The following is a 22048-nucleotide window of genomic DNA, read 5'->3' as shown; positions in this document are numbered from 1 at the left end:
TCCCGGAGTTCACCCAAACTCACGTCCATCGAGTTGGTGATGCCATCCAGCCATCTCATTCTCTGTCGTCCTCTTCTCCTCCTGCCCCCAATCCTTCCCAGCATCAGAGTCTTTCCCAGTGAGTCAACTCGTCGCATGAGGTGGCCAAAGTATTGGAGTTTCAGCTTTAGCATCAGTCCTTCTAATGAACACCCAGGATTGATCTCCTTTAGAATGGACTGGTTGGATCTCCTTGCAGTCCAAGGGACTCTCAAGAGTCTTCTCCAGCACCACAGTTCAAAAGCATCAATTCTTCAATGATCAGCTTTCTTCACAGTCCAACTCTATGTGAACTGTGAACTCCCAGATGTTCAAGCAGGTTTTAGAAAAGGCAGAGGCACAAGAGATTAAATTGCCAACATCCACTGGATCATGGAGAAAGCAAGAGAGTTCCAGAAAAACATCTATTTCTGCTTCATTGACTATGCCAAAGCCTTTGACTGTGTGGATCACAATAAACTGTGGAAAATTCTGAGATGGGAATACCAGACCACCTGACCTGCCTCTTGAGGAACCTGTATGCAGATCAGGAAACAACAGTCAGAACTGGACATGGAACAACAGACTGGTTCCAAATAGGAAAAGGAGTACGTCAAGGTTGTATATTGTCACCCTGCTTATTTAACTTATATGCAGAGTATACCATGAGGAACGCTGGGCTGGAAGAAGCACAAGCTGGAAGAATTACTATAGGACCCAGCAATCCCACTCCTGGATTTAAGCCTAAAATAACTGAAAGCAGTCACTTGAAGGATACCCGTGGTCCCAAGTTCAGAGCAGTATCTTTGGCAATAGCCAGAAGGTAGAAACAGGACTTCCCAGTGGTCCAGTGGTTAAGCATCTGCCTGCTAATGCAGGTGACACAGGTTTGATTCCTGGTCAGGGAAGATGCCACATGCCATGGAGCAATGAAGTCCATGTGCCACAAGTACTGAAGCCCACGTGCCTAGAGCCCATGCTCCACAAGAGAAGCCACTGCAGTGAGAAGCCCACACACTGCAACTGGAGAGTAGCCCCTGCTCACCAAAACTAGAGAAAGCCTGTGATCAGCAACAAAGATCCAATGCAGCCAAAAAAAAAAATTCATTGAAAAGAAACATTTTTTTAAAAGGTGGAAACAACCCAACTGTCCATCAACAAATGGATGACACACAAAATGTAGTATGTACATAAAATTGAATATTAGCCTGAAAAAGGAATGAGGTTTTGATCCATGCTACAACATGGATGAATGTTTAAATGTTATGCTAGTGAAATAAGGCAAGCACAGAAAGGTAACTATCCTAGGAGTCCACTTATTTGTGGCTTGAATAGGCAAATTCATAGAAACAAAAGTAGATTAGAGGTTACCAGGGACTTCAGCAAGAGGAAGTGGGAGTTAGTGTTTATGGGTAAAGTCAGTTTAGAATAATTAAAAAAAATTGTGGAAATGGACAGAGGTGATGATTACACAACACTGTGTGTGACTGAAATCAAGTCACACTCCCTTTAAAGACTCGAGGAAAGAATCGGTTCCTGAGTTCTTCCAGCTTCTCGTGGCTGCTGGCATCCTTTGGCTTGTGGCCACAACAGTCCAGTGTCTGCCTCTGTGGTTACTCCGTCTTAGTGCCAATGAACTGTACACTTGATAATGGTACATTTTATGTTATGTGTGTCTTACTACAGTATTTAAAAAATCCATATTGGAAATAAAAACAAACCAAAACAACGTAAAAAAACATTCTTAGCTCATGAGTTGTACAAAAATAGATGGTGGGCAAAGTTCCCTGGTGGTCCAGTGATTAAGAGTCCGAGCTTCCACTGCAGAGGGTACAGGTATTCCATCCCTGGTTGGGGAACTATGCCCTGCATGATGCATGGTGTAGCCAAAAAAAAAAAAAATGATGGTGGGCTAGATCTAGCCCATGGGCCACAGTTTGACAACTTCAGTTGTCCATTTTTCCTTTGAAGGAATAAATCATGGTTTTATTTTCTATTGTGATAGGCATTTGGGAATGAACATGGCATGTAGTTCTTTTTTTAAAAAAAAAAAAGATTTGTTTATTTATTTGTTTATTGGCTGGGCTGGGTCTTCATTGCTGCACTTGGACTTTCTCTAGTTGCAGTGAGGTGGGGGCTACTCTCTAGTTGCGGAGCTTGGGCTTCTCATTAGAGTGGCTTCTCTTGTTGCTGAGCACAGGCTCTAAGTTCGAGGGTTCAATATTTGCAGAATGTGAGTTCTGGGGTTGTGGCGCACAGGTGTAGTTGCTTTGAGGCATGTGGGAGCTTCCAGGATCAGCAATCGAACTGGTGTCTCCCGCATTGCATGGCAGATCCTTAATGACTGGACCACCAGGGAAGCCCAGCATGCAGTTCTTACACAAGGACATAACTCTGGTCACATGTGTGTGCCCCCCCACTGCTCCACATAAGCTGGTTTCTCTCCCTGCTCTTCTGACTATGGTTCCTGGAATTATTCCACCAGGCACTATATTCTGGACCAGCCCCCCAGCCTAGATGTGAGCACGGAAGGTTCCAGAAGGCGGAGTCTGTGGCATTACTAGGTCCCTGAACTCTACCCTGGGGGCTTCCTCTTAGCCCCGGATGTGAGAAGGGAGGCCCAGGATGCCAAAGGTCTTAGCCAAGACAGGAAGCTGCACACCCAGCAGCCTTAAAGAGGGAGTGGAGGCAGGGGCGTGGAATTAGTGTTCAAAATTTGGCCTGCTGAGTCCACAGAGAGGGTAAGTGACAGCTGCTCCTGCCTGTAGGGGCAAAGCTGGGTCTCCAGCCCCATCCTCGGTTGGGATCCACAGCTCCCAATCCCACATGCTCTGTGGGTCTGAGCTTCCCCAGGATGGGGAGGGGTAGACCCAGCTGGGGGTCTCTTGGTTTTTTTCTTGCAGCACCTGCAGGATGAAGGCTGTCTCCTTCCTCTTCATCCCAGTCCTGGGGCTGCTGGTGTGTGGCCAGTCGCTGTGCCCCATAGATAAAGCCATCAGTGAGAAGATCCAGGATGTCACCAGCTCCCTATGTGAGAACCCTCCCATCCAACTTCAGCGAGGCCCTCAGGGGCCCCTCTGATTCCTGACATGGAGCGAACATCAAGCCAGCCCCAGCCCCAACCAAATCTCAACCCCAAACCCAACCCAACACCAATCTCCACCGGTCTCCACCTCTAACTACAGCTCAAAACCCTCCTCCCTCGAAAACGCCCACCCAGGACACAATCCTTGGAGGTGGGGAGCTCCCCACCTACTGGGCCTTCCCCAGGGGAGTTTTCTTGACCCTCTGCCCATTTCCAAACCACCAGGGCCTAGGCAGCATGAGAAGGGGGTTGGGGCAGCTTGGTCTCACAGTTACTTTGCATCACCCCTTCCCGCAGTTTCTGGGGCAGTGAGGAACATTGGCCTGGACTGCCGGAGTGTCACCTCCAGGGGGTCCCTGGTCACCTGCCCTTCAGGTAGGTACAGAACTCCGTTGTCTAGTCTCCCGGCTCTATTCTCAGCACCCCATACCCCCCTCCACTGTGTTCAGGTTCCATTTCTCTAGAACCACGGAGTCCCAGCCTCCAATTCCTTAATATCCTGGTCTGCACTCCCGGCCTCGTCCCTTCCCCCAAATCCCGGGTCCCATTTCCTCGGGACACTGGTGTCCAGGCCCCCAGCCTCCCCGCCACCCACGCTGCCAGCCCCTGGAAGCCCAAACTTGCAGCTTCTGGCTTGCGGTCCACGCTCTCTCCTCCTTGCTCCCCCTCACAGGCTTCGCCGTCACTGGCTGCACGTGTGGCTCTGCCTGTGGCTCGTGGGACGTGCGTGCTGAGACCACGTGCCACTGCCAGTGCGCAGGAATGGACTGGACTGGGGCTCGCTGCTGCCGCCTGCTGATCCAGTAGCCTAAGACTGCGCTTGCGCGGTGCAGGTCTGGGGGGCGTGGCCAGACATTTGGGGGCAGGGTCATATCTCTGAGGGGCCGGGCCAGGCCCTGGCTGGAAATAAACCTCCTTGAGAAGATGATGGGGAGGGCCTGGGCCCTGAGCTGTGTCTTCTGTCGGGTGTGGGTGACTGAGCTGGCGTCTCCAAAAGGAGCAAGGTGCATCAGGAGAGGGTGGGGGGGCAACCGCAACTTTTCTTCTCCCTATTCCCCCCTCCTCCCTTGTTGTCTGCCACTTCTACTTTTGAAAATGGGGCCCTAACTTCCTTTAATGACATCCACACTCAAGGCTCATGGTCTTCGTCAAAGGAGAAGAGAGTGTTAGACTATTTTTGTGGGGGGCCTCTCTGCACGGCATGTGGGATCTTAGTTCCCTGACTGACCAGGTATGGAACCCGTGCCTTTTGCAGTGGAAGCTCGGGAGTCTTAACTACTGAACCGTCAGGAAAGTCCCGTAGTGTTACCTTTGAGGCCACCTTGACGGTCACACGAGGGTCCTAGGCCTCCTGGGAAGTTGCTGGGTTATTCTCCCCCACAGTGATGCCTCTTCGGGGATCTGGGTCTGGATAGGACAGGAACCACCCCACCCCCACCAACCCCTACCCCACAAACGCTCCAGAGCCCTAAGTCATGAGCAGCCTCAGGGTCAGGGTGCATACCTATTCATCACTGTACCCAGAGACCTGAGCGCCATCCCTCACTCCCCACCTGCAACAGGGACATTCGTTCCTATTCCTCATGAACACTCAAACATGACATCACGGGTAGGGGACTTGTTGGCTCTTTGGTATATCCTGCTTAGAAGAGAGAATGGCACATTGAAGGTGTTCAGGAAATGTCTATTGAATAAATAACCAGACACACAGGTGAATATACCACCTAGGTACACACGCTACACCTATATACACAGTGACACACGGCCTTGTGCACACAAAATACACAACCCAGTTACCATGGTCACTCAAGGACGCCATGGCCTATAGACACACATGCCAACTGTGGGAAGGCAACTAGGGACTCATGAACTCTGTATGCCTTGGATGGACCCTTGTGCTTTCAATAGCAAGTCCCCATCCCAGCCTGGATGACCTTGGTCTCAGTCTGGAGTCAATGCCCCAGAAGAGAAATACTCAGCATCACTGGAGGCACAAATCCAGCTGATTCAAGGTCCAGTTTCCTGAGAACCCTAACCCAGAAGTCTTAAAATCCAGTCCCTGAGAGATGCAGAGACTTCAGAACACTTGGTGCCCAGGTTTAAGAGGGACCCCAGACTTAAATAGCACGGTCCCCAGCAGCACACTCCAGAGGCTGAAGAATGGGTGACAGGGTGGGTTTCTGGTTTTCAGGATGATTTGGACTCTTCCCACTGACAACCACCCCCCATGGTGGTACATGCCCTCCCCCCCAAGTCTGGTCACAGTGATTGTGAACTGAGATCACAAACACTTCTGGTGCCCATGGAATCCACTACATGCCAATCCAGGGATTCCCCTCCCAGGTTCTCCCTCTTAAAACACTTTGGCCTTGGGGTTGGAATGGGATCACAGAGTCAGAAATGTGTTAAGGACCAGAGAGGGCAAGCATAATACCTTGCCCATCCTGCTCCCTCCCTGTCCCCAGGCTCTCATGTGAATGCCTCTGTCTTCAAGACCCACAATTGTCCCCTTGTATCTGGACCCCAAGAAGGGCCTCTTGTGAGTTCTCAGTTCCAACACAGTCTTTCTCCTGTCCCAGAGTGTAGACTTCGAAAGGCAAAGCCCTTTCTTAAGTCTCTTTCCTCCTTTGCTAACTGCCCAGCCCCCTGTGAGAGTTGAACTGCGGTGCTGGAGAATATTCATGAGAGTCCCTTGGACAGCAAGGAGCTCAAACCAGTCAATCCTAAAGGAAATCAACCCTGAATATTCATTGGAAGGACTGATGCTGAAGCTCCAATCCTCTGGCCTCCTGATGTGAAGAGCTAACTCATTAGAAAAGACCCTGATGCCAGGAAAGATTGAGGGCAGGAGGAGAAGGGGGCAAAAAAGAATGAGATGGTTGGATGGCATAACAAACTCAATGGATATGAGTTTAAGCAAACTCCTGGAGAGAGGGAAGGACAGGGAAGCCTGGCATGCTGCAGTCCTTGGGGTTGCAGAGTCGGCCACGACTGAGCGACTGAACAACAGCCCCCTCTGGTAGCCAAGATTGTTGGCTGCCAGCCCCACAGACCTCACCTCAATCTAATTCGAGCTAAAAATGAAAGGACATTTTCTGGATTACCTAAATGAGAGGCTCAGGTTCAGAACAACAGACTCAGGAATGACTGAATCCAGGATTTCAGACAATGTCTCCAGGACTCGACTCCTTGTCATGTCTGCTTTCCTTAGTGTTGACCTCATTTTTAAGCAAGTTCTCCCCGTCATGGCTCCAGGCTTATATCCTGGCAGTCTAACAGAAGTGGGAAAGAGAGAATGCCCCTTCACCTGGTTTACCCAACAAAAACCCCAGGCCTGGGTTTCATTGGTTGAGTCTGGCTCATTTGCCCACCCACTCTGTGCCAAATCTTGGTCTTTGATTGGCTGGGCCTGGATATTCTTTAAATAAAATTCAGACTGTTGCCCCATGAAAGCATGGGGTCAGCCAACCCCATGGAGTTCTCTTAGGCCACCATGACACCATTGCTTGTGGGTCTTCATTTCCAGGGCTACCTTTTTCTCCAAGTCCAGAAGGCTGTACCCTGGTTTTGGCCTCATTTTAGTCAGGGAAATGTGCAGTGCTGCAGACCTGCCCCCTATGCCTGTCCATCACAACAGAGTCAGTTCCCCATTGGTCCATCTTTTCTGCAGCTATTGCATCATCAGTGGAGGCGAGGCCATACCTCTCAACGACTGACTTCTTTGTAAGAGGAGATGGAAGAGCTGGCATCTAATTATTGTTAAACTGATCTTCCTTGAGCAGACAAGACTGGCAGTACTTTATTTGTTATTTATACTGCACTGTGTGGCATGTGGATTTTAGTTCATCAACTAGGGCTCTACTACAGTCCCTGCAGTGGAAGCTCAGAGTCTTAATCACTTGACTGTCAGGAAGTACCAAGATTGACAGTACTTCAGGAAAGAGAACATTATCCTCACCAGATCTCGGGGGTAATTCCAAACTTGCAAGCATGCTCCTCCTCCTCCTCCTGAGTCACTTCAGTCGTGTCCGACTCTGTGTGACCCCTTAGACGGAAGCCCACCAGGCTCCCCCATCCCTGGGATTCTCCAGGCAAGAACACTGGAGTGGGTTGCCATTTCCTTCTCCAACATGTGAAAGTGAAAAGTGAAAGTGAAGTTGCTCAGTCGTGTCCGACCCTTAGCGACCCCACGGACTGCAGCCTACCAGGCTCCTCCATCCATGGGATTTTCTAGGCAAGAATACTAAGTCACTTCAATTGTGTCCAGGTTCCTCTGTCCATGGGATTCTCCAGGCAAGAGTACTGGAGTGGGTTGCCATGCCCTCCTCCAGGGGATCTTCCTGACCCAGGGATTGAACAGACGTGTCTTACATCTCCAATGTTAGCAAGCAGGTTCTTTACCACTAGCGCCACCTGGGAAGCCCAAAGTTCAGTTCAGTTCAGTTCAGTTCAGTTGCTCAATCGTGTCCGACTCTTTGCGACCCCATGAATCGCAGCACGCCAGGCCTCCCTGTCCATCACCAACTCCCAGAGTTCAACACATTCACTTCTCACACATAGAAAGTTTTAATCTAATTTTTCCAAAGGGCATCTAAAAGAGTGGGACCCTATGGGCCTTCCCAGGACAGACGCAACCTCCCCCCATGTCCTCTGCTTGTCTCTTGTCTCAGTTCAGTTCAGTTCAGTCTCTCAGTCGTGTCCGACTCTCCGCGACCCCATGAATCACAGCACGCCAGGCCTCCCTGTCCATCGCCAACTCCCGGAGTACACTCAAACTCATGTCCACAGAGTCGGTGATGCCATCCAGCCATCTCATTCTCCGTCGTCCCCTTCTCCTCCCGCCCCCAACCTTTCCCAGCATCAGAGTCTTTTCCAGTGAGTCAACTCGTTGCATGAGGTGGCCAAAGTATTGCAGTTTCAGCTTTAGCATCAGTCCCTCCAATGAACATCCAGGATTGATCTCCTTTAGAATGGACTGGTTGGATCTCCTTGCAGTATAAGGGACTCTCAAGAGTCTTCTCCAACACCACAGTTCAAAAGCATCGATTCTTCGGCAATCAGCTTTCTTCACAGTCCAACTCTCACATCCATACATGACCACGGGAAAAACCATTGCCTTGACTAGACGGACCTTGGTTGGCAAAGTAATGTCTCTGCTTTTTAATATACTATCAAGATTGGTCATAACTTTCCTTCCAAGGAGTAAGCGTCTTTTAATTTCATGGCTGCAATCAGCATCTGCAGTGATTTTGGAGCCCCCAAAAATAAAGTCTGACACTGTTTCCACTGTTTTTCCATCTATTTCCCATGAAGTGATGGGACCAGATGCCATGATCTTTGTTTTCTGAATGTTGAGCTTCAAGCCAACCTTTTCACTCTCCTCTTTCACTTTCATCAAGAGGCTTTTGAGTTCCTCTTCACTTTCTGCCATAAGGGTAGTGTCATCTGCATATCTGAGGTTATTGATATTTCTCCCAGCAATCTTGATTCCAGCTTGTGCTTCTTCCAGCCCAGCGTTCCTCATGATGTACTCTGCATAGAAGTTAAATAAGCAAGGTGACAATATACAACCTTGACGTACACCTTTTCCTATTTGGAACCAGTCTGTTGTTCCATGTCCAGTTCTGACTGTTGCTTCCTGACCTGCATACAGGTTTCTCAAGAGGCAGGTCAGGTGGTCTGGGATTCCTATCTCTTTCAGAATGTTCCACAGTTTATTGTGATCGACACAGTCAAAGGCTTTGGCATAGTCAATGAAGCAGAAATAGATGTTTTTCTGAAACTCTCTTGCTTTCTCCATGATCCAGCGGATGTTGGCAATTTGATCTCTGGTGCCTCTGCCTTTTCTAAAACCTGCTTGAACATCTGGGAGTTCACGGTTTACATACTGCTGAAGCCTGGCTTGGAGAATTTTGAGCATGACTTTACTAGCGTGTGAGATGAGTGCAATTGTGCGGTAGTTTGAGCATTCTTTGGCATTGCCTTTCTTTGGGATTGGAATGAAGACTGACCTCTTCCAGTCCTGTGGCCAGCGCTGAGTTTTCCAAATCTGCTGGCATATTGAGTGCAGCACTTTCACAGCATCATCTTTCAAGACTTGAAATAGCTCAACTGGAATTCCATCACCTCCACTAGCTTTGTTCGTAGTGATGCTTTCTAAGGCCCACTTGACTTCACATTCCAAGATGTCTGGCTCTAGGTCAGTGATCACGTTATCGTGACTATCTTGGTCGTGAAGATCTTTTTTGTACAGTTCTTCTGTGTATTCCTGCCACCTCTTCTTAATATCTTCTGCTTCTGTTAGGTCCATACCATTTCTGTCCTTTATCGAGCCCATCTTTGCATGAAATGTTCCCTTGGAATCTCTAATTTTCTTGAAGAGGTCTCTTGTTTTTCCTATTCTGTTGTTTTCCTCTATTTCTTTGCATTGATCACTGAGGAAGTCTTTCTTATCTCTCCTTGCTATTCTTTGGAACTCTGCATTCAGATGCTTATATCTTTCCTTTTCTCCTTTGCTTTTCGCCTCTCTTCTTTTCACAGCTATTTGTAAGGCCTCCTCAGACAGCCATTTTGCTCTTTTGCATTTCTTTTCCATGGGGATGGTCTTGGTCCCTGTCTCCTGTACAATGTCACGAACCTCCGTCCAGAGTTCATCAGGCACTCTATCTATCAGATCTAGTCCCTTAAATCTATTCCTCACTTCCACTGTATAATCATAAGGGATTTGATTGAGGTCATATCTGAATGGTCTAGTGGTTTTCCCTACTTTCTTCAATTTAAGTCTGAATTTCGCAATAAGGAGTTCATGATCTGAGCCACAGTCAGCTCCTGGTCTTGTTTTCGCTAACTGTTTACAGCTTCTCCATCTTTGGTTGCAAAGAATATAATCAATCTGATTTCGGTGTTGACCATCTGGTGATGTCCATGTGTAGAGTCTTCTCTTGTGTTGTTGGAAGAGGGTGTTTGCTATGACCAGTGCATTCTCTTGACAAAACTCTATTAGCCTTTGCCCTGCTTCATTCCGTGCTCCAAGGCCAAATTTGCCAGTTACTCCAGGTGTTTCTTGACTTCCTACTTTTGCATTCCAGTCCCCTATAATGAAAAGGACATCTTTTTTGCTACCCCACGTCAAACAGGCGGTGGCTGCGCGGGCGCAGGAGGGCCGAGAGGAGCTACTCCGCGTTCAAGGTCAGGGGGGGCGGCCTTGAGGAGATACCCCTCGTCCAAGGTAAGGTACAGTGGCTGCACTTTGCTGGAGCGGCTGTGAAGAGATTTTCCACGACCAAGGTAAGAGAAACCCAAATAAGACGGTAGGTATTGCTAGGGGGCGTCAGAGGGCAGACACACTGAAATCATAATCACAGGAAACTAGTCGATCTGATCACATGGACCACAGCCGAATGTGGTCCACTGGAGAAGGGAATGGCAAACCACCAGTATACTTGCCTTGAGAACCCCATGAACAGTATCAAAGGGCAAAATGATAGGATACTGAATGAGGAATTCCCCAGGTCGGTAGGTGCCCAGTATTCTACTGGAGCTCAGTGGAGAAGTAACTCTAGAAGGAATAAAGGGATGGAGCAGGAGCAAAAGCAAAACCAATACCCAGCTGTGGATGTGACCAGTGATAGAAGCAAGGTCCGGTGCTGTAAAGAGCAATATTGCATAGGAACCTGGAATGTTAGGTCCATGAATCAAGGCAAATTGGAAGTGGTCAAACAGGAGATGACAAGAGTGAACGTCGACATTCTAGGAATCAGTGAATTAAAATGGACTGGAATGGGTGAATTTAACTCGGATGACCATTATATCTACTACTGTGGGCAGGAAACCCTTAGAAGAAATGGAGTAGCCATCATGGTCAACAAAAGAGTCCAAAATGCAGTACTTGGATGCAATCTTAAAAATGACAGAATGATTTCTGTTCGTTTCCAAGGCAAACCATTCAATATTACAGTAATCCAGGCCTATGCCCCAACCAGTAATGCTGAAGAAGCTGAAGTTAATCGGTTCTATGAAGACCTACAAGACCTTTTAGAACTAACACCCAAAAAAAGATGTCTCTTGTCTACAAAAAAATTTATCCAAAGAATAAATTTAATCAAAGAAAATTTTAAAGTGCACAAACAAAGAAAAATTATCAAACAGAATAAAATAATAATAAACCATTAAACTAAGTCAAGGACATTTAGTCCCTCCTCAAGGGCTGTAGATAATACTTTGTCATATGCTTGGAGCTGTTTCACAGATACCAAACCCCCCAGGTGGGGGAAACTAACTACATGATGACAAAACTGTAGCCATGACATAAGCTGCCACATCTTACACAATTTCAAGAACTGGCCTCAAGGAAATGGGAACAATCCAACCCTGGAACTGAAGATTAAGTGTACTTAAAACAATCAAGATGACACTGATCAGACCACTGCATAAGCAACTTCGGGATGACTGTCAGAACTGATGTACTCTTTCTGCACACAGCCCCCCTCCCTCCACCTATACACTCCTAAAATTCCCCCTAAAGCTCTTGCCCCCTGATTGGCAGCTGAGAGATGACTTTTGGACATGCCATATGTACACATGAGCAGACCTGCAACTGGAAGTATTCAGGTATGTACACACACACACACACATATACACACAATGGAATATTACTCAGCCATCAAAAAGGATAAAGTTCTGCTATTTGCAGCAACATGGATGGACTCAAAGGGTATCATGCTTAGTGTGGGATTCCCAGATGGCTCAGTGGGTAAAGAATCCACCCACAGTGCAGGAGATGTGGGTTTGATCCCTGGATCAGGAAGATCCCCTGGAGGAAGGCATGGCAACCCTCTCCAGTATTCTTGCCTGGAGAATCCCATGGACAGAGGAGCTTGGTGTGCTACAATCCATAGGGACACAAAGAATAGGACACGGCTGAAGCAACTGAGCATGTACACAAGCACATGCTTAGTGAAGTAACTCAGAGATACAAATACTTGTATGTCTTGTTAGTGTATGTTATCACTTGTATGTGGAATCTAAAAACAATTTTTAAAGGAATGTATGTAACAAAATGGAAACTGACTCACAGACAGGACAAAATAGTGCTTACCAGTGGGGAGAGGGGAGAGAAGAAGGGTAATATAAGGGCAAGAGATTAAGAGATACAAACTAATATGTATATAGTAGATTGGCAACAAGGATATATTTTACAGTACATGGAAATATATCCATTATTTTGTAATAACTTAAATGGAGTAGAATCTACAAAAATATTGAACCACTATGCTATACACCTGGAGCTAACATAATATTATAAGTCAACTACATTCCAATTTTTAAGAACCCTGCCAGGGACTTCCCTGGTGGTCCAATAGTTAAGACTGTGCTCCCAATGTAGGGAGCATGGGTTTTATCCCTGGTCAGGAACTAAGATCTAGGTCAGTGCAGCCAAATAAAAAAAGACAAAAAGCCCCGCCAAAAACCCACATGTGTTTCACATTATATTTACTTCTAACAGAAGGCAACTGCTCTAGACTGAAAGAGAAAATTCCTTGTATACTTAGCCTCACTTTAATCCCCTGTTTTCAAGGTCAGATAGACACAAGGAAAGCTTTAAAGATACCTAGACAGAGTGGAGACAGTGTGTGCACATGAATATGTGTAAGCACGCAAATGACACACCATATGTACACGTGTACAGATGTGCAGTTGGGGGTATTCAGAAGTGTGAGTGTGCAAGTGTGTGTGTGTGGGTCTGGGTAGGCGAGCTGAAGCATGGATGAGTGTGAATGTGTTTCTGAGTGTTCCTTCGCCGGGGGTCTCCAGGTGGAAGAGGAACTGCTTCTGGGTTAGGTCAAGGTGACATCTGGCCTCAGTCCCAGATGTGGTAGTGGACTTCCAGTGGTTAGCCCCATTGCCTCATATCCATTCTTCTCCTCCAAAGGGCCTTGGAGAAGTAGAACTTCTCTGGGTGGAGCTGAGGGGTGGGACCAGGGCAGAGGGAAAGTAGGTGTGGGGACCTAGGAATCTTGCCACAAAAGGTGGGGTGCCACAGTATCTCCCATGAGAGCGAGAGATGGGAGGATGAGGTTCATCCAGGTGGACACGTATACACACACATTTATAGCTTCCTGTAAAGTTCCTGACCATCTTATTTTCAAATTTATTTTTATTGAATATAATTGACCCATGACTTTGTGTAAGTTTACGATGTACAATATGTTGATTTGATACATTTTTCGATTGTAATATGATGATCCCCATGGAACTCAGGTCTCCTGCATTGCAGGCAGAGTCTTTATCATCTGAACTACCAACAGGGTGTTGGTTAACACCTCTACTGCAAATTGCTGACCATCTTGTTCTGTTTCTGGATCTGTGTGAATCTTTTCCTGTCCCTCCTGAGACCGCTGGTCTTCTAAGCCTCTTTTGTTTTTAAGCTGTGACTATCCTTTTTTTAAAACAAGCTCTTGTTTTTAAAAAAGTTTCTTTTTGTCTGCACTGGGTCTTTGTTTCTGTGCAGTTTCTCTGTGGCGAGTGGGGGCTACTCTCCAGTTGTGGTGGGAGCGATGGTCATAGCGGTGGCTTGTCTTGTTGTGGGCTCCAGTAGTTGTGGCTCCTGGGCTCTAGAGCACAGGCTCAATAGTTGTGGTGCAGGGGCTTAACTGCCAGATCTTCCCGGATCAGGGATCCAACCTGCGTCTCCTGCATTGGCAGGTGGATGCCTAAGATTCCTGTTGAGCCGGGGCTGGGGTGAGGATGCCCCAAGGGTGGGGGAAGGTTCCTGGATCCCTGAAAACAGGAAGCCTACATTCTCCTTCCTCTCCTCCACCTCAACCCAGAGATTTCCTCATCTACCCAGACACTTTCCGGTGGGTGGGACTGACTGTGTGAAGACAAATTTGCTGCAGGGGATCATAGACACTGAGGAAATCTACATAAACCAGAAGGTCAAGATGCAGGCAGTAGCCCTCAAAGACAAGAGACGGGGATCCTCAGGCAATAAAGAAGGTTAGGCATCTCGGGTGAGGAGGGGAGAGGTTGGGATGGGAGGAGTGAGGAGCTGAAAGTGAGGGTTGGAGGGCTCCTCCCCCTCCCCCCAAAAAATGTGTGTGTGTGTCACCCAAAGGCTCACACACATTAAGATGAAGATCAGAGTTCCCTACTCCTTATCTTTGCCCCGAGAAATCTGTTATGTGGAGGATTCAGTAAACCAAGATGTCTGAGCTCCCTCTCCCATACTCACCCCTGCCCCAGAGCTCCGGGGCAGGTTTCTTCAAGCCCTCTCAATGACTTGCCCACAGCTGCAGATGACCCTAACTATGAGAATATCACCTTTACCTTCAAAACCCAGAACCAGCCAAAAGGCAGTCATTCACCACCCAAGAATAAGGGTAAGCAGCCGCCCACCCTCCCACCCCGCCCTCAGCCCCTATCACACGGTCCTGGGAGAGGTCTGTGGGAGGGCACCGCAGGGACAAAGGGCAGTGTGTGAAGGTCAGGGTCAATAGTGTGGGGGTGTGGTGGTGTCGAGGCTTTGTGTGACAGTGGTGGGGGGTAGCTGTGTAGGCGGTGGTGAGGACTGTGTGACTGTGTTGGTGGAGGTGTTGGTGAAGGAAGGTCTGGGTGTCGGTGATGCTGGTGGATCAGGACAGGATCATCTAGACAGAGCTGATGAAAGTATTGATGAGGTCCTGATGACCTGTGGATAGGGACAGTGCTGGCAGGGACAAACCTTGATGCTGGTGATGGGGACCATAAGAGGGCATCGTGGGGACAGTGCTAGGGACAGCTGCTGGTGGTGCTGGCTGGGGTGCCTGCTGGTGGCAGCGTGTTTGATGGCCACAGCTGCTGATGGTATTGAGAACAGTAGGCGAAGAACTGTCAGTGGTGTTAGAGTCAGTGCCGATGGGCTGAGCAGCAGTGATGGGCCCTGGAGATGAGCTGTCCTACCTCTATCCCAGTGCCAGCCGAGTCCAGGCCACCCTCGGACACTGCCCAGGGACACCACTGGTTGCCTAAAGCCATGATGAGTCTGAACACCTTCTTGACTCTGTCCTGCGTGGTCCTCTTAGCTGTGGTCCTGGTGAAGAGTGAGTGGCGTGTTTCTTTCTGTTGGCGGAGGAAGGGGCTGGGGGCAGTGTGGAGGGGTCCCCAGAAGCTGGGGAGGTCCAGTGTTGCTCCCAACTGCAGAACTCAGGTGATTCTAGTTTTTCTAAGGTTTTCTTGCCCGCCCCTCCCCCCCACATCCTGAACAGATTCTGAGATGTCCAGGGAGCTGATGGTCTTGAAAGAGGAGCTCTGGAACGGTGAGGGGAAGAGCTGGGTCGGGGTTGGGGGAGTAGGGGGAGCGAAGGTGACACTGACAAGTCCAGTCCACACCCTTAGTCTCCACTTCAGTGCAAGAGCACCAGGAAAAGCAGAAGACTCAGTGGGGCAGCGTGAATCAGAGCGTCATGGCAGCCAAGCGGAGCATTGACACAGTCATGAGAAGCATCCAGGAAGGGAACCTGAAACGGAGGCAGCTGGCCACAGGTGCCCTGGCAGACCTCCCTGGGGCGGACATGCCTCCGTGCCCAGTATTGGGCTGGGTCCCGGGGAATCTGGGGAGGGAACAGCAGGGATCCTGCCCTCCCTGAGCACACGGTTTGGAGGGGTGATGGATGTCACCCCCCACAAACACACCACGAGCCACTCAGGGAGTATATGTATGCTGCTGGGAACTCCAAGTATTTTGGGATTGTGTGGCATCTTTTTCGGGTTGGGGGTCGGGCAGGGAAAAGGCTTCCAATAAAGCTAAGAGTGTCCCATCTCAGCTTTTTCCTGTCTCCCCACCACTCCAGTCCCAAACATAGACGAAGTCAAGAAAACATTACAGGAAATCCTCAATATGCTGAAGACATCAAAACCAAGTAAGCTGGAGCCAGGGGCAGCAAATGAGGGGAGCCCCTGGATTTAGCTCCAGGTTCTCTCCCAAGAATGGGATCTGTCTGATCTCGGATCTCCATCCTTCACCCCCGCCCCTACTCTGCAGGTCCCACACCTCAGTGAGTGAGAAAGTCTCACAGCCCTGGCTGCACCGTGGAGGAAAGACAGCACTTCTTAGTGAAGATGGAACATGGGGACCCACGCTGGTCTGAAGCTGCCCTTCATCCCACATGTAGAAAGTCACGTCTTGCGAATGAGTGTTGTGGAGTTGCATGTGTGAGCGTGCGTGCGTGTGTCAGGGTAAGCTCTTCGAGGAGGGTGGGTATTTCAATGTGTCACACAGGAAGGCGTTAGGGGTGAATGATGATGGTGAGTGTGGTGTGCTTCCAGTTCACTGTACACAGGCACACACGTGTGGGCTGTGGCGTGGCGTGAGTGTGATTCATGTCACTGTGTGCAGCTGTGGGGACCACAGAGGCATGTCACTCTAGGTGTGGGTGTCGGTGACACGTGTTGCAGGCGCCCATTTCACCACCAGCGTAAACACACGCATGTGTCCTGCTGGGTGTTGTGTGATGGAGGTGTGAGGGGGTGGGGTGGCGGGTACGCCATGGGAAGGTATCACTGTAATTGTGGATGAGTGTCCTGTCGCACTATGCTGGTGTGAACAGGTGCGTGTCAACACGAGCATGCCTGATTACGCCGCCAAGGGTGTTCAGAGCAGTCCCCGCATGCGTCCCTTTGTTTCTGCACCCACATTTTTTGATTCATGATGATAAAGACCAAAGGGAAACCACATGGCTTTCCAGTCTGTTTGGTGCGGCTGGGGGCTTTGGGACCTGGGAGGGGAGGGTCTGTAAGTGTGCAGACTTGGAGAATGGGAAAGGTCATGTGGGGAACATGTGGACCTGATGCCAGGAGCCCTGGGGGCAGGAGGGGGTGTGAGAACCAAGGCACCCAGTGGATCCCTGTGTGTCCATGAACCTGTACCCAGGGGTGACTGAATCCCTGTGCCCCTAAGTGTTTATGGACTGAGAGGTCCAATGCTCTTGGACCAAAACAGAAATGAAAGTTTTCTTCTGATAACAAGGAAAATAAAGGGAACAATGAACAGACTAGAAAAGTAGCATAAACGGGCCTGAAAGAGTTAACTGATCTTAACTTTATTTTAAATGTACTAATCTGTAGTGTCTGTAACTCTGTCCTTCACAAGGCTAACCTCTAATGCTCTCTGATTCTGTGAATTACATCTGATGCCTATCACTGTAATTCTGTGTGAACTACATCCTGTTCCTGGTGTTTTACACCCCCTTGTAGCAAATCACCCCTTGCAGCACTCTGCATTTCAGAAAGAAGGTTGCGGATCAATAACCAGGAGAGCAACGGACCCAATTACTGGGTTGCCTGATACTGTGTACTTAGTAGCTCAGTCATGTCCGATTCTTTGCGACCCCATGGACTGTAGCCCTCTAGGCTCCTCTGTCCATGGGATTCTCCAGGCAAGAATACTGGAGTGGGTTGACATGCCCTCCTCCAGATCTTCCCAACCCAGGGATTGAACCCAGGTCTCTGGCATTGCAGGCGGATTCTTTACCTTCTGAGCCACCTGACACTAGCTATGACTGTTTTGAAATAATGCAGGAAGAAGAGAAACGCAAGACTTTCACCATTTTGATCCTTGCCACCAACCCGCACCCCCGGACTTGAAGCCCCACCTATTAGACTTCTCCTGATTCCCCAGAGCCGGGGATGGGGTTGGGGGCTGGGGAATGGTCTTGAGGCTACAGGCAGCTGCGTTCCCTCTTTGGCTGGCAAAAATAAAATTCCTTTTTCTTTTCTCCTCAAAACGTAGTCTCCGTGCTTCTGTTAGACATCGGTGCGCAGAGAATCAAGATATTGACATTAATGTCTCCCTAAGTGTGCATGGCTTTACGGACATATGAGCCCCTGAGCACGGTACTGTGCTCCAGCATGTTATCTGTCCACAAAGCATGTATTCATGAGAGTACGTCCCCTCAGAGAACTTGTGCCCACGGGCATGCACATGGACATGTTTGTCCGGACGGTGAGCGTACGTGTGCCCCGAGACGAGCAGACGCACATGTGCTTGACATAGAGACCCGTGTTTATCATCAGACGAGCATTCCTGAGCAGGGGATGACCCATGCCCCTGTCCCCTTGACTGTGGGCCAACCAAAGCCAGCGAGGCCCCGGCCCGAGTACCTGCGCCCTTAAGTCGGGTTCCACGGGCACGCGCGCCCCCCTGCGGCCGCTCTCCGGAATCGCCTCGCGCGCCCTGCCCACACGCCCGTCCCGTCGCTGCGCCTGCGCACGCCCCCTTTTACGGCGCCGTAGAGCAGCTCGACCAAGTCGGCGGCCGCAGGTCCGGGTGAGACCCCGCCCGCCACGACCCCTCACCGGCTCGGGCCGCGTCCGTTTCCCGACCCCCTCCCCGCGGGTCTTTGGGTCCTGGGCCAGGGTCTCGGTGTTCGCGGTCCCCGGTCTTCCCCCACCTCGTCCCATCCGCCGGGGGTGGGGGCCGCGAGGAGGGTGGGCTCCTCCCCGGGCCCGCGCCGAGGTCACGGGAGCCCGGTCTTCCCGTGGCTTAGCTCCCCAACCCCCTGGCAGCCGGGTGGCGGGGTTTCTGCGCTCTCCCTCCCATCTCGCGCGCTGGGCCCTCCCCATGTAGGCGGCTGCGCAGCGGGGCAGGGACGTCCCGGAGTTCCTAAAATTCCTTCCGGTGCTCTCTCCATCCTCCACCCTGACCCTAGTTGGGACCCTTCCGGCCTCTGGTCCCGTCCCTGCGTAGTGGGGGGTCGGGGCTCTCAGCTACCCCTCCTGACGGTGGGGTGTGTGTGTGTGTGTCTCCGAGCCCTTGACATCCCCCATCCGCGGCCGTTCTCATCGCAGATCCACAGTGCGTTTGTCTCAGCATCCCCTAGGGGTTTTCTCCCCACAGCCCCACTTCCGGGTCTCTCCCGCCACCGACGGCTTCTCGCTCTGGAGTGGGAGGATCGCGGCGCCCCCTCCTGGCTCGGGCTAACACCCCGGGTCCGACAGTCCGCCCCCTCCGTCTTGTTTCCCACAGTGCAGCTAGTTTTCTAAGCACGAGGGTGCTTTCAGCGCCTTCCCTGGCCGCCTCCCCAGCCTTTTTACCAACGCGGGTCCACTGCAAGAGGCATGCTTCGTGCCTGACAAATTCGGTGTGCCCGAGGGTGCGGGTTTAGAAAGGTTGCCAGCATCCTCTTCTGGCTCGCTCCATGTGCCTTGCTTGTTCCCCAAGGCCCCAAACCCTCCTAGCCCTGGGTCTCGCCACACGCCTTACTTCTCTCTTCTGACTTCACCCTGGAAAGTCAGCGCTGTTGCTGCTGGAGCGCCTGAGGTGGGGGAGGATTGCTGCCGTGTCCTTTCACGGCCCCTCACCCTCGTCCCCTCCTTGCCCTTGGTCTGGTGCCCCGCCCCCTCCCCACGAACACGTCTTGTTACTGGCACCGGCTTGAAGGATTCAGGACGATGCTTTTAATGCACAAAGATCCCCTGGAACTCATGGGCTGGGGTGGTTTCCAGTGCCTCCTTCTGGGTATCTCTCCTCCCACCTTCCCTCTCCCCCAGAGAATGGAAGTGTTACTTGCTCAGTCGTGTCGTGACTCTGCGACCCCATGGATGGTAGCCAGCCAGGCTCCTCTGTCCATGGGATTCTCCAGGCAAGAATACTAGAGTGGGTTGCCATTCCTTTCTCTAGGGAATCTTCCCGCCTCAGGGAGCGAGCCCAGGTCTCCCACGTTGTGGGCAGAGTCTACCATCTGAGCCACTAGGGAAGCCCTCCACTGGCCTCCCTCCCAGGCCCTCTCCTGGCCAAGGGTATAAGCCTCATAAGGGAGGTATGCTTTATGCGCAGGTGGATTCTCCTTTCCTTCTCATCTCTTCCCACATGGGAAATCAGCGATGGCATACACACGGGAGGTGGTTGGGAGGGGGTCTCCTTCCCGCCTCTGACACCCACGTTTCTTCCTGCAGGGCGGCGGCATGGAGGCACGCTTCACGCGTGGGAAGTCGGCGCTGCTGGAACGCGCGCTGGCCCGGCCACGCACCGAGGTGAGCCTGAGTGCCTTTGCCCTGCTCTTCTCCGAGCTGGTTCAGCACTGCCAGAGCCGCGTCTTCTCCGTGGCGGAGCTGCAGGCGCGCCTGGCCGCGCTGGGCCGCCAGGTGGGCGCCCGCGTCCTGGATGCACTGGTGGCTCGCGAAAAGGGCGCCAGGCGCGAAACCAAGGTTCTGGGCGCCCTGCTCTTCGTTAAGGGCGCCGTGTGGAAGGCGCTCTTCGGCAAGGAGGCCGACAAGCTGGAGCAGGCCAACGACGACGCCCGCACCTTCTACATCATCGAGCGCGAGCCGCTCATCAACACCTACATCTCCGTGCCCAAGGAGAACAGCACGCTCAACTGTGCCAGCTTCACCGCGGGCATCGTGGAGGCGGTGCTCACGCACAGCGGCTTTCCCGCCAAGGTCACGGCGCACTGGCACAAGGGCACCACGCTGATGATCAAGTTCGAGGAGGCGGTCATAGCCCGAGACCGGGCCCTGGAGGGCCGCTGATCCCCCCAAGATAAAGGATGCAGACAGCCCCCTCCCCAGGTGTGTCTTGTGTCTTGTTTGAGGGCCTCGGAGATCCCTCAACACCCAGACCGGGGCTTCCCGGTCAGTCCAGTGGTTGAGACTCAGCACTTTCACTGCAGAGAGTGTGGTTGGGGAACTGAGGTCCTGCAAGCCACACAGGGCCCTGCCAAACTAAACAAACCCCGCCGTGACCAAACCCTTGCCTCAGGCTGCTGAGGGTGGCCAGAGGCCTAATACAGTGGAGAAGTGGGGTGGGGCAGATTTGACCTAGCTTGGGGATTGGGGGAAGTGGGGCGGGATGCGGGGGTGGGGCAGAGGGCAGAGAAACCAGGCCCAGGGAGCTGCTGGTTTGGCTCCAAAAGTGAAAGTCACTCAGTCGAGTCCCGACTCTTTGCCACCCCCATGGACTATACAGTCCATGGAATTCTCCAGGCCAGAAAACTGGAGTGGGTAGCCTTTTCCTTCTCCAGGGGATCTTCCCAACTCAGAGATCAACCCAGGTCTCCCTCATTGCAGGCAGATTCTTTACCAGCTGAGCCACCAGGGAAGCCCCCTGCTGGTTTGGCTGGGGTGGGGTAGGGGGAATGCTGGCACTTTCTGGAATCACAGCTGGAGGCCATCCATCTGTAGAAGAGGTGTGGGGATGTGGTTATTAGGGTTCGGGCAGGGGTCAGGCTGAGGGAGAGTCCTTTAGACCAGGGGCTGGCTTTACTTTATGTAAAAGGCCAGAGAGTGAGCAGTTGCCACCCCCCCCAGCCTCTCTCTGGTTGCTTTGCACCCATAGGGGTGGGCAGCAGTAGTGGAGGAGTGGATGCAGCTGTGTGCCTAGAAAACAAGCAGAAGGCAGTTGTTTGTCAGCTCTCCCCCCCCCACACACTTTTTTTTAGACGCTTGCTACTCCCAGTGTGGTCCTGGGCCTTGGCATCAGCATTTGAAACCAATTGGGTGTCATCTTGGGGCCTCTGAAGGGCTCTGGTACCATAACCCTTTATGTCTCAGCAAAGAAGAGAATTCAGTGAGTGGCGAAGAGATAAGAAATGATTGATTAGAACAAGACACTAGCAAGGCTTTACAAGCAGGCAGGTGAGAAATGCCGCACCCTGAGAATTTAACTGGACTACAGTTTATAATCAAAGGAAAAGTATGGAAGGGGAGAAGACCTCCTTTGTCTTTCTTGAGTGGATGTCATGCTTCTAGCGTCAGCTCCTCCAGGATGGGCAGGGGAGCTTTCTTGTCCCCATGTGGTCAAGGTAGGGCCACAAATTATTGTTCTTGTGTGCGGTGAGCTTGTCTCAGGAATCACTAACTTACTGAGCTCTCTGGGCAGGAGATGGGGCTCATGTCATCATTGTTTTATTGTTTTGGGTCATGTCCCGAGCTTCTGTTACACGGTTATGTGGCTAAGCAAGCCTGGTT

The 22048-nt window shown here is 51.0% G+C and overlaps 3 protein-coding genes across 4 annotated transcripts; all 3 read left to right on the top strand.

Annotated features, from left to right (window-relative positions):
* The first annotated feature begins 2602 nt into the window (after positions 1-2602).
* RETN (resistin) lies at positions 2603-4031 on the top strand. The gene is made up of 4 exons (XM_055430476.2): positions 2603-2759; positions 2922-3049; positions 3401-3478; positions 3777-4031. The coding sequence occupies exons 2-4, from the start codon at positions 2932-2934 to the stop codon at positions 3908-3910; spliced, it is 330 nt and encodes a 109-aa protein (XP_055286451.1). The 5' UTR covers positions 2603-2759; positions 2922-2931; the 3' UTR covers positions 3911-4031.
* A 9917-nt stretch (positions 4032-13948) lies between these two features.
* On the top strand, positions 13949-17865 carry MCEMP1 (mast cell expressed membrane protein 1). The gene is made up of 7 exons (XM_055429695.2): positions 13949-14101; positions 14395-14484; positions 15055-15183; positions 15349-15399; positions 15479-15625; positions 15934-16002; positions 16125-17865. Exons 1-7 carry the CDS (start codon positions 14047-14049, stop codon positions 16139-16141), a joined length of 558 nt encoding a protein of 185 aa, XP_055285670.2. The 5' UTR covers positions 13949-14046; the 3' UTR covers positions 16142-17865.
* A 443-nt stretch (positions 17866-18308) lies between these two features.
* On the top strand, positions 18309-20646 carry TRAPPC5 (trafficking protein particle complex subunit 5). 2 transcript variants are annotated; one of them, XM_055431155.2, is made up of 2 exons: positions 18309-18401; positions 20036-20646. In XM_055431155.2, exon 2 carries the CDS (start codon positions 20045-20047, stop codon positions 20609-20611), a length of 567 nt encoding a protein of 188 aa, XP_055287130.1. In that variant the 5' UTR covers positions 18309-18401; positions 20036-20044; the 3' UTR covers positions 20612-20646. The 2 variants fall into 2 exon arrangements, with proteins under 2 accessions (XP_055287130.1, XP_055287131.1); XM_055431156.2 differs by having other exon boundaries at positions 18309-18407.
* The last annotated feature ends 1402 nt before the right edge of the window (positions 20647-22048 follow it).

This window comes from Moschus berezovskii, chromosome 8 (assembly GCF_049115385.1).
Source record: "Moschus berezovskii isolate FMDL1 chromosome 8, NW_MosBer_1.0, whole genome shotgun sequence".
Classification (NCBI taxonomy): domain Eukaryota; kingdom Metazoa; phylum Chordata; class Mammalia; order Artiodactyla; family Moschidae; genus Moschus; species Moschus berezovskii.
This window is presented reverse-complemented; position numbering and strand designations above follow the sequence as displayed.

Coding starts and splice junctions, on each gene's coding strand:
- RETN (XM_055430476.2), top strand. CDS start 2,932: ATGAAGGCTGTCTCCTTCCTCTTCATCCCAGTCCTGGGGCTGCTGGTG. Junction 3,050..3,400: donor GGATGTCACCAGCTCCCTAT/GTGAGAACCCTC, acceptor CCCTTCCCGCAG/TTTCTGGGGCAGTGAGGAAC. Junction 3,479..3,776: donor CCTGGTCACCTGCCCTTCAG/GTAGGTACAGAA, acceptor TCCCCCTCACAG/GCTTCGCCGTCACTGGCTGC.
- MCEMP1 (XM_055429695.2), top strand. CDS start 14,047: ATGCAGGCAGTAGCCCTCAAAGACAAGAGACGGGGATCCTCAGGCAAT. Junction 14,485..15,054: donor TTCACCACCCAAGAATAAGG/GTAAGCAGCCGC, acceptor CCTCTATCCCAG/TGCCAGCCGAGTCCAGGCCA. Junction 15,400..15,478: donor GAAAGAGGAGCTCTGGAACG/GTGAGGGGAAGA, acceptor CCACACCCTTAG/TCTCCACTTCAGTGCAAGAG.
- TRAPPC5 (XM_055431155.2), top strand. CDS start 20,045: ATGGAGGCACGCTTCACGCGTGGGAAGTCGGCGCTGCTGGAACGCGCG.